Below are 12,544 nucleotides of genomic sequence, written 5' to 3' on the forward strand. Positions count from 1 at the left end.
GCTGTGAAATCTAAATCAGATAAAACAAACTAATGTTTCCCCCATGCTGAAATATTCTCTGACCAAACCATTAAACGCTCTGCAGCAAAGTTATTAGTATCAGATTATACAGGATGTGGCATGAGAGTACAACAGATGAAACAGTGTTAGTGTTGTTTTGGTGCATTTTCTGCTGCTCTGCTGCCACCTAGTGACTCTCTGAGGTAGTGATCCAGATGATGCTAATATGCACTGAGGGATATATTAACACCAGAGCAAGAATAAAAGTGTTTTATTTAACTAAATGTTAAGACACCAAGAATCAGCACAGCAACACAGTAGAAAATATGATAAAAACAGTAAGGAAAAATTTAAAATATTCACTGATATGAAAAGAAATTTTAGCAAAGAGATTTGTAGGATTTTGTCTCACAAACATAAAACATGAAAAATACATTGAGTCTTGAATTAAAATAAAAAACACACACACTGCCTTACAAATATATAGTTGTTTAGCAAAGTCTGATCAGCATTATCACTGTTGTAGTGTGTGAATATGAAAACACTGTTAAGAGAAACAACACTGTGTCACAAATTTAACATGACAGCATTGAGTCACAAATTTTAAATGTGCTTGTATGAGAAGATATTTTAATTGAGGGATGAGAAGTCTTGTTTCATGGAGCAAAGAGAGTCTGCAGGTTTTTTATTCTGCCACAAAATGCAGCAGCTGACTTCACTGGCCACGTTTACATGCGCAAAATATTCAGGTTTTTGCCCTTATTTTAAAAAAAAGAAGACAATATTCCTCTAAGATGAAAATGCCTCCTACACTCATATTCACGTTTGCATGCAGCTGTGCATACTCCAAATTACGTGCCCAAACATGTCATTCATCACATCGAAATATTAAAAACGGCTTTTCCAGTGGCCAATAATTTTTGACGATGCAAACACAGCCTTCCTCTTTAATTCATTCAACCACCCTCTTGAAAAAGTCAGTGGTACAATATATGCGCATATCCAAAAACCTGTTGACATCCAAGTCTTTCATAATGTTTAAAAGTAGGCGTGTTTCTCTCCTTACTAAAAATTTAGTCTTTAATTTAGGAATGCATTTCTATAACTGTTGGCGAGTTGGTTTGTGCACAGTGTCTCCATGACAATGCACAGAGCTGACTGTAAACAGGCAAGATGCAATGTGTCACAAACTGCAGTAAAAAAAATAAAAACTCAGTTGAGACGCATATTTCAAATGCGCTGTACACATGTCAAAATAATGCTATTAAAACCCAAATAATACCAGTATACCCCACATCTTAATTGGAAAAATCTAAATTTGGGGGAAAAAAAGGCCTAATTTGGAATATACAAACAGAATGTACTGTTTACATAAACATGGATGAAATCTGGAATATTATCACATTTAGAATAGTAGTGGAATATCATTGTGCATGTAAACATAGTCACTGAGACGATCATCTGAAACGAATAAGTGAAATCAGCAGCTGTGGTCTGTTGTCAGCATGTCATGGCACGTGGCTGCCCAACTCCTTTTGTTCCAATAACCCAGACTTTTTACACTTCTGAACAAGATGATTACAAGTACATTTCTGTTAACAGCCCACAATAATCTGTATTTAGCTCATATTAAAAGTACAGTTACTAAGAAGTGTAAGCAGTATTGTTAACATGCTTCTGAATCATCCTTGCATACAATTTAAACAATTCATGACATAAAGCAAAATAAGGCAGTTTACAGCAACAACATACGCAACAACATCTTAAATAAAAGTTTCAGTCGTCTTATTTAGTGGTTCTCAACTAGGTGTCTTTAAGGGAGTTCCAGGAGGGTCCACAAAAAATGGGGGTAGTTTACTCTTTTTTACTCTTTAATTTACTATAGAAGTGATCCCAATGTGGGTAAGAGTTCCCCAACAGTTATTTCCACAACTACAGAATTCTGATGTAACAACCAAAATCTTTCCACATGGAGGTCCCTGAAGCAAAATCTTATGAAATGGGGGTCTGTGACCTAATATGTATCAATTTAGAGATGCGTAACACACAAAAAAAGGTTAAGAACCACCCATCTGATTCAATATAGATAATCTAAAATCAAAACTTGCTCATGACAGGCACTTGAAGCTTAAAGTCCCACGACGTGTCTCTGATCAGTATTTGTTTTCAGCCTACAGGTTAGTTTCTTGTGCAAAAAAAACAAAAACAAATACAAAACTGGATTGAAAGCATTTTCACCTTTAAACTGTGATACAGTGTGCAATGCATGTATCACTGCTAAGATTAGATTGTTTCTTCTTGTATCATTTTGAAAATCATGTTCAGGTGTCTTGAACATTCATTATCAGAGCATGTTTTCAGTACTATAAAAAAGGCTCTTCTTAATGAGAGGTTCTTTGATAAGCTAACCAGTAAAAAAAAAAAAAAAATTAAAAGTAAAAGGCCAAAAATGCAATATAGGGCACAACATTTTAGACAATCTTACATCAAAGTGTGACTTTATCTCCCCTGGGCATTTCCAGTCGAGGTAGTTCATTTATATAACATACTAACCCTAAACATACACTTCCCACACTGAACCAACCAAACCCTTTTCTCCTATTGTCACACGGAATTTGGACGTGGTGTAATCTCACTATCAGCTTTTCCGAGATGTCTAGATCGGAGGTCAATCATTAAAAAAACTCAAGTGAACAATCTTAAAGTTAAAGCTCGAGTTGAAATAAATTACGTATCACCAACGTGAACTTTTTTTGGTTTCCGTCTGTGTTCAGACCAGAGATAAAACAGTCAGTGATTAACTGCAGATTTTGGGTCATACAATAGACCCTGAATGGAGAGTAACCAGATTACCAGATAAGTGTTGCCCTCCTCTGGATTATCTACCCTCATTAGCCCAATTCAGCTTTATGGAAGCAGATCAAAGGCACCATTTATAATCTCAAAATCTCTTGTGAGTTTCCTGCTCCAAGAAAGTTAAAAAAATAATGTCAGATGCATTGCTGAGAAATAACCTATTCCTCAGCCTGCAGAGATCAGAGAAATTCCCAGCACTGATTCACCTTTGAAGGACCTCAGTTCACATCGGTGCAACATTAACCTGCTTCCTGGATCACACCACTCACTTGTTTACAGCCACAAATCAGTCTCTCCGAAGCTTTGCAACACTGAGCAAAAAAAAAATCTTAATAGTACATTTTAGAGAAATCTACAATAACATTACAGTTACATTCCATGTAAAACATTTACGTGAAAAATGGTATTAGTCTGGGTTTGTTTATGCCAATGTGTGTTCAGGGTTTTTGACTTTATGTGAAGGATGTTAAGGCACTGTAAAGCTAAAATGCTATAATATATATCCACACTAGTGTCACTGTCTGTCTCTAGCTTCCATTCAGGCTAACACAGGATTTATACCTCTGCATAAAATTGACGCCTTAGGCTCTGCGTCGATGTAAATATAACAATTAGCATGTTAAATTTGTTTGGAAAACATGTTTAGTATAAGACAGTTGTTTTGTTGGTGAGTCTTGTTGGTGAGTCTTGTGAAATGTAATGAATTTTGTAAAGTTACCTTTGTTAAATGTTGCTGTTGTCCCTGGTTTTATATGAATAGAGGAAAACTCCACCAGCCGCTAGGCTAATTTATACAATGTAAAATGGCATAGACTTGTGCTAATAACATTAGCAGGTTGAATTTGCGTGGAAAATGTGTCCAGCAAAAGACAAGTGCATTGTCTATGTTATAGTGAAGCCAATTTGTGTACTTGTGTTTAAAATTGTCTCTATTAAGCCGTCTTTAATGTGTGTTGTGAATTAACTAAACTTTACAGCTCTCCACAGAAACTCCGCCGCAGACTACTGTTTTGGAGGTGTAACTGCAGAGCAACACAGACACACCACCGCACAAGTATAAATCCCGCTTAAGACACAAGCTGAGTTCCAGATCAGAGGCTGAAATCTCAAAAGCCCTGGTTCCCAATTTGGGGGTCCTGACCCCCACTATGGATCATCAAAGCTTCATGGGGGGTTGCAAAACCTTCTTGATTTTAAGGGATGTAAGAAAACAAAATCTCACAAGATAAGGACACAGTGAAGACCTGAACACAAGCTGTATTCACAGAGACACACTACTCTGTTTAACAACTTCGTCCTGCATTAGAAAAGTACGCAGTTCAGACATCCAAAGAGCTAACACCACAATGGCAAAGTGTCAGAGAGAAGAAAACACTGAATTTGACCAAAAAATGCAAAGTTAGTATGTATGATTCTTAACATTTTTTCAAATAAAGTCATTTGTTTACTATTTGACCTAAAAGTGTAGTGTACCAGATGTTCTGCACTGTTATTGTTACACATATTATTGAATATAATACGAATAAAATATGTCACCGAGTCAGGGGTCGTCAGTTTACTCAGTGATAGACAAATGGCCCCCTGCAGAAAAAGGTTGGGAACCGCTGCTCTCCTCACCCAAATTTGTAGACCACTTAAAGCCACTCTTCCTACCACAGTGAGACAGTCCATCCTCTCACAGGTCAAAACTATTGATGCATTAAAGCATGTCAGTTATTAGTGCATTGCATTCACTGGATAAAAAAATTAGACACCTTATCTCGTAATTACAAGATCCTGATCTCGTGATTATGAGGAAAGATCTCATAATTACGAGATCAGGATCTCGTAATTATGAGATCTTTTCTCGTAATTATGAGAAAAGATCTTGTAACCATTTAACTTTTTAACTTTTTCTGTTATGAAATACACTGTAGTGTTTTTTTTTTAAATTGGGTGATTCCAGGTGATGACCGCCAAAAACAAACTTGACTCAAACTCTACATTAAACAACCTTGCAGCACAATGTTTTATGGGGTTTAAGGCCACAAAGACAACTGGGTTTGGTCAAAAGAAGGTGTCATTTCCCTGCTGCGTTTGGAGAAGACCTTTGAATGGGACAGGCCTCTTCAGCCCCTTCATGATGTATCTTATAAAGGAAAGTGTCCTTGAAGGATTAAGTCTATGTATTAAGCTAAAGAGTTAATAAACCTCTGAATGTCTCTAACATAGATGCATAATACAGTCTTATTTACACACTGCAAGAGAAAACATCACTGCATATACAAGGCATGTTTACTGATTAATCAACCAAAGCGGAGGAAGTAATCATTTACATTTCAGTCTTTGGTTGGAATAAACACCTGACTAGTCTGGACAGGGCACACACGCACACATGCATAAATTTAATTAAATTATATTAAAACAATCTTTAGTTGATGGACAAAATCTGAGATTTTTAAATATACAAATTGTACCAGGCACAAATGATGTGTGTGTCTTAAGCTTTCAAAGCACTACAAATGTGCAGTGTGCTCAAGATACATAGTAAGGAATCTGTCCTGGAAGGACAAACAACATAAAATGATCATTTTAGAATAGAGACATTGTGTATCTCAGTGTAAATATGTTTTCTTTCCATCACTAAAAAGTACCCTTAACAGTGCATCTCTGTCTGTGACTCACAGACATGGCTTTGCCTGTATTTCTAGTCATGCCACTTAAGTAAGCAAGGTTTCAGTCACCGAGCTGTCTAGGTTTTGTTTTTCCGGCAGTGGATCCTCAGCATCCATGTCTACTGATGAAATCAAAGTTGCTTTAAGTCTCTGAGGGTTAGAAAAGACAATATGTTAGAAACAAGCACTTCTGGTCAACGCTGGCACAAAGAGAAAAAAGGATAAAACAGTTAATTTATTTCTCATTCACAAATATTAGCCATAGCCCAGCTCTGCACATAACACTCTAATATCTTCAGTAAAAAAAAAAAAAAAAAAAAAAGTGCCACACCAGCTGTTGTCACTTTATTTTGCTTGAATTCATGTTTATAAAGATTGTTAAAGGTCCAGTGTGTAGGATTTAGAAGGCTATATTTGCAGAAATGGAATATAATAAAATACATCTGTTTTCTTTTAATCAATTAAAAAATACGAATTTTTGTGTTTTTGTTACTTTAGAATTGGTTGTTTACATCTACATAAGGAGCAAGTTTCCACAGTAGCCCAAAACGAACAAACCAAACACTGGCTCTAGATAGGGCCATTTGTGTTTTCATGTCATGGCCACCATAGTTAGCAGCCCCTCTGCAATGGGCAGTCAGAAAAACACAGATTTTATTTTTTATTTTTTTAACATGAAACAGCTTTGTTCAGTATTTTTACTGGTTTAAATGTGGAAGAGACCTCGGCGATTAATTTGGCTCCTAATAAAAACCTCCTGAACATCTAGATCTTAAGTCATCAGAAAAAATATGTGAGCACATATTAGCAGGTGCTGCAGCGGCATGCTAAACAACGTAGGAGAAACACTGATTTGTAACCTGAAACTGCTTTATTCTGTGTTTTTACCGATGTTAATTAGAAGTCTATTTTGGAGAGGAAGAGACCTCACAGTAAAAACCTCCTGAACAATGAACAGTAAAGGAATTCTAACCAGGAGAAGTTTCAGATGATTGCAATCTGCAATCCTCACTGCTAGATGTCACTAATCTGTTCCTTTAATAATTTCATAATCCATGTAAATCAGTTAATGTAGGAGATATTGAGTTAAAAGAAGACTAGACATGTAATTTGAATAATTGTTATGTGAAATAGTAAGTACCAAAAATTAAGGTCATATTCCTTATGTTGTATTTCAAGGAGCAAAAAGTAAAAATGTTAGCTAGCTCTTGTTGTCAGCAGCCAAGTTGTAAACTTTGCTATTCAGAGCAAATATGAACACCTTTTTTTAATTCACTAAAGAGAACATCTGATGTTAATTACAGAGTCTCATTTCGTTATTTTGAAAGTACTTAGACTACCACAGAGTATATGAATGGCAGTGTTGATCTGTTGGTCCACCATTTTGGTCCAGACTCTAAATCTCATCAACTATTAGATGGATTGTCATGAATTTTTGTACAGACATTCATGTTCCTCAGAGCATGAAGCCTACTGACGTTGGTGATAACCTGACTTGTCACTTACAAAGTTAACCTTCACCAAATTCTGGGCCCTTTGCATACGCAGTCTCTGCTGCACGTGGCTCTAGCTGCTTTTAAAGATGAATCCGGCTGACTAAACCATTTTGTGCCTTTTGTAAGAGGGGCCTTAGAGCTTCCACTATTTTTTATACAAAGTTCAGTCTCTTGACTGATTTACTCTGCCAGTTTTAATGTAGTTATGGCACTTATTAGCTACTTTAAAAAATCCAGGTTTTTCAAGGGCCCTTGTCCTACTGGGGCCTAGGTAATCAGTCCCGCTTGTCCCCCCACTAACACACCCCTGTTAAGCTTTGTGGATAGATAACTGTTCAATTTGGAACAGATATCCATAGTCGCCGTAAGGATAACTCCTCATTTGGTCAATTTATTCACTTATCAGAATGAATTACCAGACGATAAAAAAATGTATCAATACCGCTCCCATCTGAGCGACTTCCACCGTCATTTCTCTGAATAACAACTCTTACACTCACCTGAAGAAGTGAGCCTTTGTTGCTACAGATCTCTTGCATGGCTCCAAGTGGGATCCAGATTATGGAGACCAGTGAGACACACCAGCCCACCCCTTCAGCCCACCCTGGGTATGTGTACTTCCCATAGCGAGCAGGAGTGTACTGGATGATGCTGGAGATCAGTATACACTATGTAAGGAGAAAGATATTCTTAAAACTATATCAAATAACCATCATTACTAGTCATACCATCCAGATAATCCTGTTTAAAACTTACCAGCACCAACATAGGACAGAGCACCAGCCAACAGAGACGAAAGTATATGTTTGGAGTTTTTCCTTGCATCCTCTTGACCATCAAGCAGATGCGTGGGACACCTAATGGGAAAAGACAAGAGCTGATTAAACACTTGAGATGATTAAACAGGTTTTCTTTCTATTGTGGATATGAAAGATAAGAACAGCAAATCCTGGTGGCTTACAGGTCTTTAGAGTTTACCAGAAATAGGCCCTCTAGGTTTGAACTTATGAACATCATGTGGATCTTACCAAAGATCCAGCAGATAGCGACAACTTCAAAGAAAGCCAGGAACATGAGGGAGACCACAGCAGTGTAGTGGTCCATCAGCTGAAACACATAAATACCTCCCTGTGCAGGAGGGGGAAGAGAAAGAGAGGAAGATAAAAATGACAAAACTTTCACTTGTGATACGACTGTTACCACATGTAGGCTACAAAATATTCTCAGATGTGTTTTTCTGAGAAAGAAAAGAGTTTCATTGTTACATACTGTACCTTGGTAACATGAGGGATACCCAGGATGAAGCCAGTGATGCACACAGCCAGGACCAGCAGCTCTTCTCTCTTGAGGAAACGTAGAATTTGGGCTCCAAACTCATCTTTTATGAATGTTACAGCCACCTCAACTGTGGCAAACTGTGGCACACAGAAAAAACATACATAAAATACTACTCCCATTTACTCAATAAAAATTATGACTTTAAGACATTTTTGCATCTTTGTTTGGGGTGCAATTATGAGACTGTGCAAAGAGCTGGGTAACCATGACAACAGCCATGGGTGTGAAAAGAGCTGCATGTGCATGGTCACACATGAGCTAATGGACGCAAGTGACCATCCCTTGCCGAGGCGATATTTCTCACAGCTTACTGTCAGTCAGGCAGCAGCTCTCATGGGAGCAAATGTATTTTTCATGGCCAGTATAATACACTATCAGCTGGTTAAACATGGCTACAATCAATGTCTCCTACTTCTTTGCTGTTGGTTGAGGCTGCAACCTCGCCGAGTTCACAAAAGTTGAAAAATTGTTTTGCCACCAGGAAAAAATGCTTTATTTGCCCTGTTTCACTCATATGTGACCACACCCTTAAAACCGATATTGGTTGTTCAAGACAAATGTGTGCAGCCAACATAAAGAGCTGGAGATGAAAACAGTGTGGGGTATTTAGCCATATTACAATATCGGTCTGTGATAATAAATATAAAATATAATATAAAATATAATATAAAATAAGGTCTGTGGCTTTAAATATTAATGTTTAGTATACAGATGGACAACAGATTTTGACCATCATCAAAACAAAAATTAAAATTTCTTTAATACATATGTTTATGACTGAATACCTGCACAACTGACATTTTTTGCTTAGTAATGTTTAGCAAATCTTGGCATGCTAACATGCTAAACTAAGATGATAAACATTCGCTGGCCCTCCTGAGGAGCTGGCTTTCCCGTGTACAGGAGAGCGAGCTCCTCAGGTCACGACTCAGCTGTCTATTTACATCTGAAGGAGAAGGGACATTCATTTGAGGGCAGTACTGTACACATCTTGGCCAGAGAAGACAGATGGTTTGAAAGAAGCGTGAAAGAATCGACATACATCACTGGAACAAACATCATTAAACAGAGGTGGTGGCCTACTACACCATGAATGACTCACCTGCAATGCAGTCCTGAGTTCCCTCTCCAAACAACTTAACACCTATTCACACCTGGACCCATCTAACCCTATAAACCTACAGGATAGCCAGGTGAGTCAACAAGACACAGAGCTCACACCCACACATGGTTTCAAGCCTGTGGGTCCCCATAAGTCAGCTAGAAGTTAAAGAGCCTGGATGAGGGGTGAAACGTCTCCAAGACACTCAGGCAAGTCCAGTTGCCTGCAATATAGCACCTAAAATCTTCCCCTATTTCCCAATTAGGAAGCCAGCCTTCTGACCATCTAAAGTCCAGTCACAGTGTTTATATGAGTGTTAGAGATCTTTACCTGACTGTCCAGGCCAAGACACAGCAGCATAAAGAAGAACAGAGGGGCCCACAGCTGAAAGACAGGCATGGTGGAGAGGACTTCAGGGTACACAACAAACACCAAACCAGGACCTGAAACATGACACAGTAGAGATGTTGTTAACATTTTAAGATACACATGCACACAAATGTTCAACAACAAAGTCAGGCTGTTAGCCCCAGTTTTCATGCTAAGCTAAACCAACCAACTTCTGACTTCTGCTAAATATTAATTGTGAAAGCAATTTCCCAAGATGTCAAATAATTCCTGAAAAGCCTAACTGCTTCTGTAGGCTACATCCAAAGTAGCCGCAGTTTAGTCCGGATCAATTAAGTTTCATTTCATCTTCAACTGAGTGGTGAAGGAATGAGTCACAAAACCCAGATGAGTTAGCAGTTAGCACTTCAGTTCCCTCATCTCAAAGTCACTAAAATAAGGTCTGTGGTTAACACAAGTTAAACAAACTTTTACGTTTTTTTTTTCACGACAGACAGACAGACAAGTGGGCAATACTCACAAGAGCCTCTATGGTAGTTCCTATTACAACAGGGGCCCCTGGGACCACATTTTGCCGTGACTAAACACGCTCTGGCTCAAAAGGTGAAAACAATACCAGCCCCACTGTTGCGGATGGCAAATATTTATCACAGAACACTCATAAACCTCATTGACTTGTTTAAAGTCAGTTTGACATTTAAAAACAATGCAGTGCCTTTAAAGATTAATTGCAGGTTGCATCCCACCAATCCTGCAGCTGCTGTGTAGTCACTGCGCTGAAACTCAAACACTGAAATGATTTAGAGATATTGCTTTTGAAAAGATGCCGGACGCATACAGAAAATACAATGAGAGGCCACTGATAGCTACCATTACTCTTCTGAAGAAATTTAACCAATGATCAGCCAAACATGTTTTCAGGAGGGTGAGATCAGGTGGCAGTCATTCGACAGAGCGATTAGAGCTGACAGGGATATAGTGTTTTGATCACCTCACAGGATCCTTATCTGTCCCAGCAACTGAACACAAGCTGTCTCAGTTTTGAATAATACAGTACTTAACAGACAAAGCTCTAATTTAATTTTAGCATTTGGTTGCCAGAGCCAAAACTCCCTCTGTCTTTTTTTAATCCTGTACACACACACACACACACACACACACACACAGAAAATAGTGTTCATCTACATGTGTCTATAACTCAAGCAATTTAATATTGTGCTGAAATAACAAGGGACCGACCGATCTTGTTCAAACCCATCACATCCAGATTGTCACACTGGTTTCATATTAAAGTGATTTTCTCATGCCCAAGTTGAGAAACCCCTAATGACATCATCAGGGATACTTTTTAAACTTTATGAAGCTTCTCCAGAGCACAACAAGACATTGCACAACAGGCCGAGTAGTATACCACGAGATGAGGAAACTGAACATGTGCAGTTTCAAGAAATTGTAGACTTTCACTATATATCTTTAAGTAACCTGCACAATTCAGATATTCAAGGCAGATGTGCACATCTTGAAATTTGTGTCTTGTTTTTCCATGGAAAACAAGAAAAAATGCTCCCAGGAGGATGAAAGAAAAACACAGTTTGTATATCCATCTCTATTTCTGGAACACTTCCCTTCAATCATTAAAATAAAACAACTCTCTGAGACTGTGGTGCGATGGTTTTCTCAGGCTTGATGCTTACCATCTGTAGCTATGTTTTCCACTGGTAGGTTATGTGTGTGAGCCATGTAGCCAATGGCTGAGAAGATCACAAAGCCAGCCAGGATACTGGTGAACGAATTGGTAATCGACACAATTAATGCATCCCTGGGAGAGGAGGAGGAAAGCCTGTTAGTGTAGTTACAGGATCCAAGAAACTCAGGAGAACAACGGTAGAAAATGATAAAGCAGCCATTTGATCATCAAGACGAGTGTCTTACATTTTTGCACTGGATCAATGAGCCCTCAGTTTGTCAGAAACTATAAATATTGGAAATTGTGAAAATTGGATAGTGTCCCTGGCAGGTAAATAAAGTAAATTGGTTAAGGGATTCTGTTTCCTGAGTCCCACAGGAAAGCTTCATGGCCTCCATATAGGCTACTGTATAACAACATCCTCCTTGTTCTAAAGTAAACTAGTAATTATTCATTTCTCAATTTCTTCCTGGACAGATGTTTGGATAGTGCTGAGTCTGGCAGACAGGGTTCATTTCAGTTCTCTGCAGGATGGGAGTAACCTTTGTGGAGAACAGCTGAAGCTGATAGGCACACGGAAGTCAAAGCAAATGTAAAAAAAAAAAAGGAAAAAAAAGAGAGAAGACCAAACATGGAGCTTCTCCCATAAACAGTTGTCCTCTTTGTTCCTCTCCTGCTGTGAGCAAAACAGCCGGATCATGAAAGCTGCTCTTGCAGCGCAGACAACTGAGAGCACTGCTGTTCAACTCACAGCACACTGTCAAGTTTATTGTGGAAAGTCTCTGAGTAATTTGTGGTAAAGGGTAAGTATTTATTGCATTTTTAGTGAAGTGCATCAGTTGTATTTTTGTGAGACTGTGATGGCGCCCTAATATGTAAACTAGGGCTGTAGCAGTGTACCAGTTATTGTGGGTATCAATGGTGTTGTAAAAAAAAAAAAAAAAAAGGTTCAGAAGAAGAAGAAGACAAATACAAATTATGTAAAACTTACACTCTGATACTTTCTGAGACGGTTATTATACCATTAAAATCTCATACCTTTGTATACCTAATGTACACTGAG

The 12,544-nt window shown here is 38.2% G+C and overlaps 1 protein-coding gene across 2 annotated transcripts in view; it reads right to left on the bottom strand.

Annotated features, from left to right (window-relative positions):
* Nucleotides 1–256: 256 nt before the first annotated feature.
* si:ch211-225b11.1 (uncharacterized protein LOC561694 homolog) overlaps nt 257–12,544 on the bottom strand; it is a 29,313-nt gene continuing 17,025 nt past the window's right edge. For both annotated transcript variants that reach the window (XM_049578206.1, XM_049578207.1), the window contains 7 exons: nt 11,489–11,613; nt 9,777–9,889; nt 8,281–8,421; nt 8,035–8,134; nt 7,763–7,863; nt 7,507–7,674; nt 257–5,660 (listed from right to left, as the gene is read on the bottom strand). In XM_049578206.1, coding sequence (XP_049434163.1) covers nt 5,556–5,660; nt 7,507–7,674; nt 7,763–7,863; nt 8,035–8,134; nt 8,281–8,421; nt 9,777–9,889; nt 11,489–11,613 — 853 coding nt within the window. In that variant the 3' untranslated portion in view covers nt 257–5,555. The remainder of the gene's footprint in view (nt 5,661–7,506; nt 7,675–7,762; nt 7,864–8,034; nt 8,135–8,280; nt 8,422–9,776; nt 9,890–11,488; nt 11,614–12,544) is intronic.

This window comes from Epinephelus fuscoguttatus, linkage group LG6 (genome assembly GCF_011397635.1).
Source record: "Epinephelus fuscoguttatus linkage group LG6, E.fuscoguttatus.final_Chr_v1".
NCBI classification, from domain to species: domain Eukaryota; kingdom Metazoa; phylum Chordata; class Actinopteri; order Perciformes; family Serranidae; genus Epinephelus; species Epinephelus fuscoguttatus.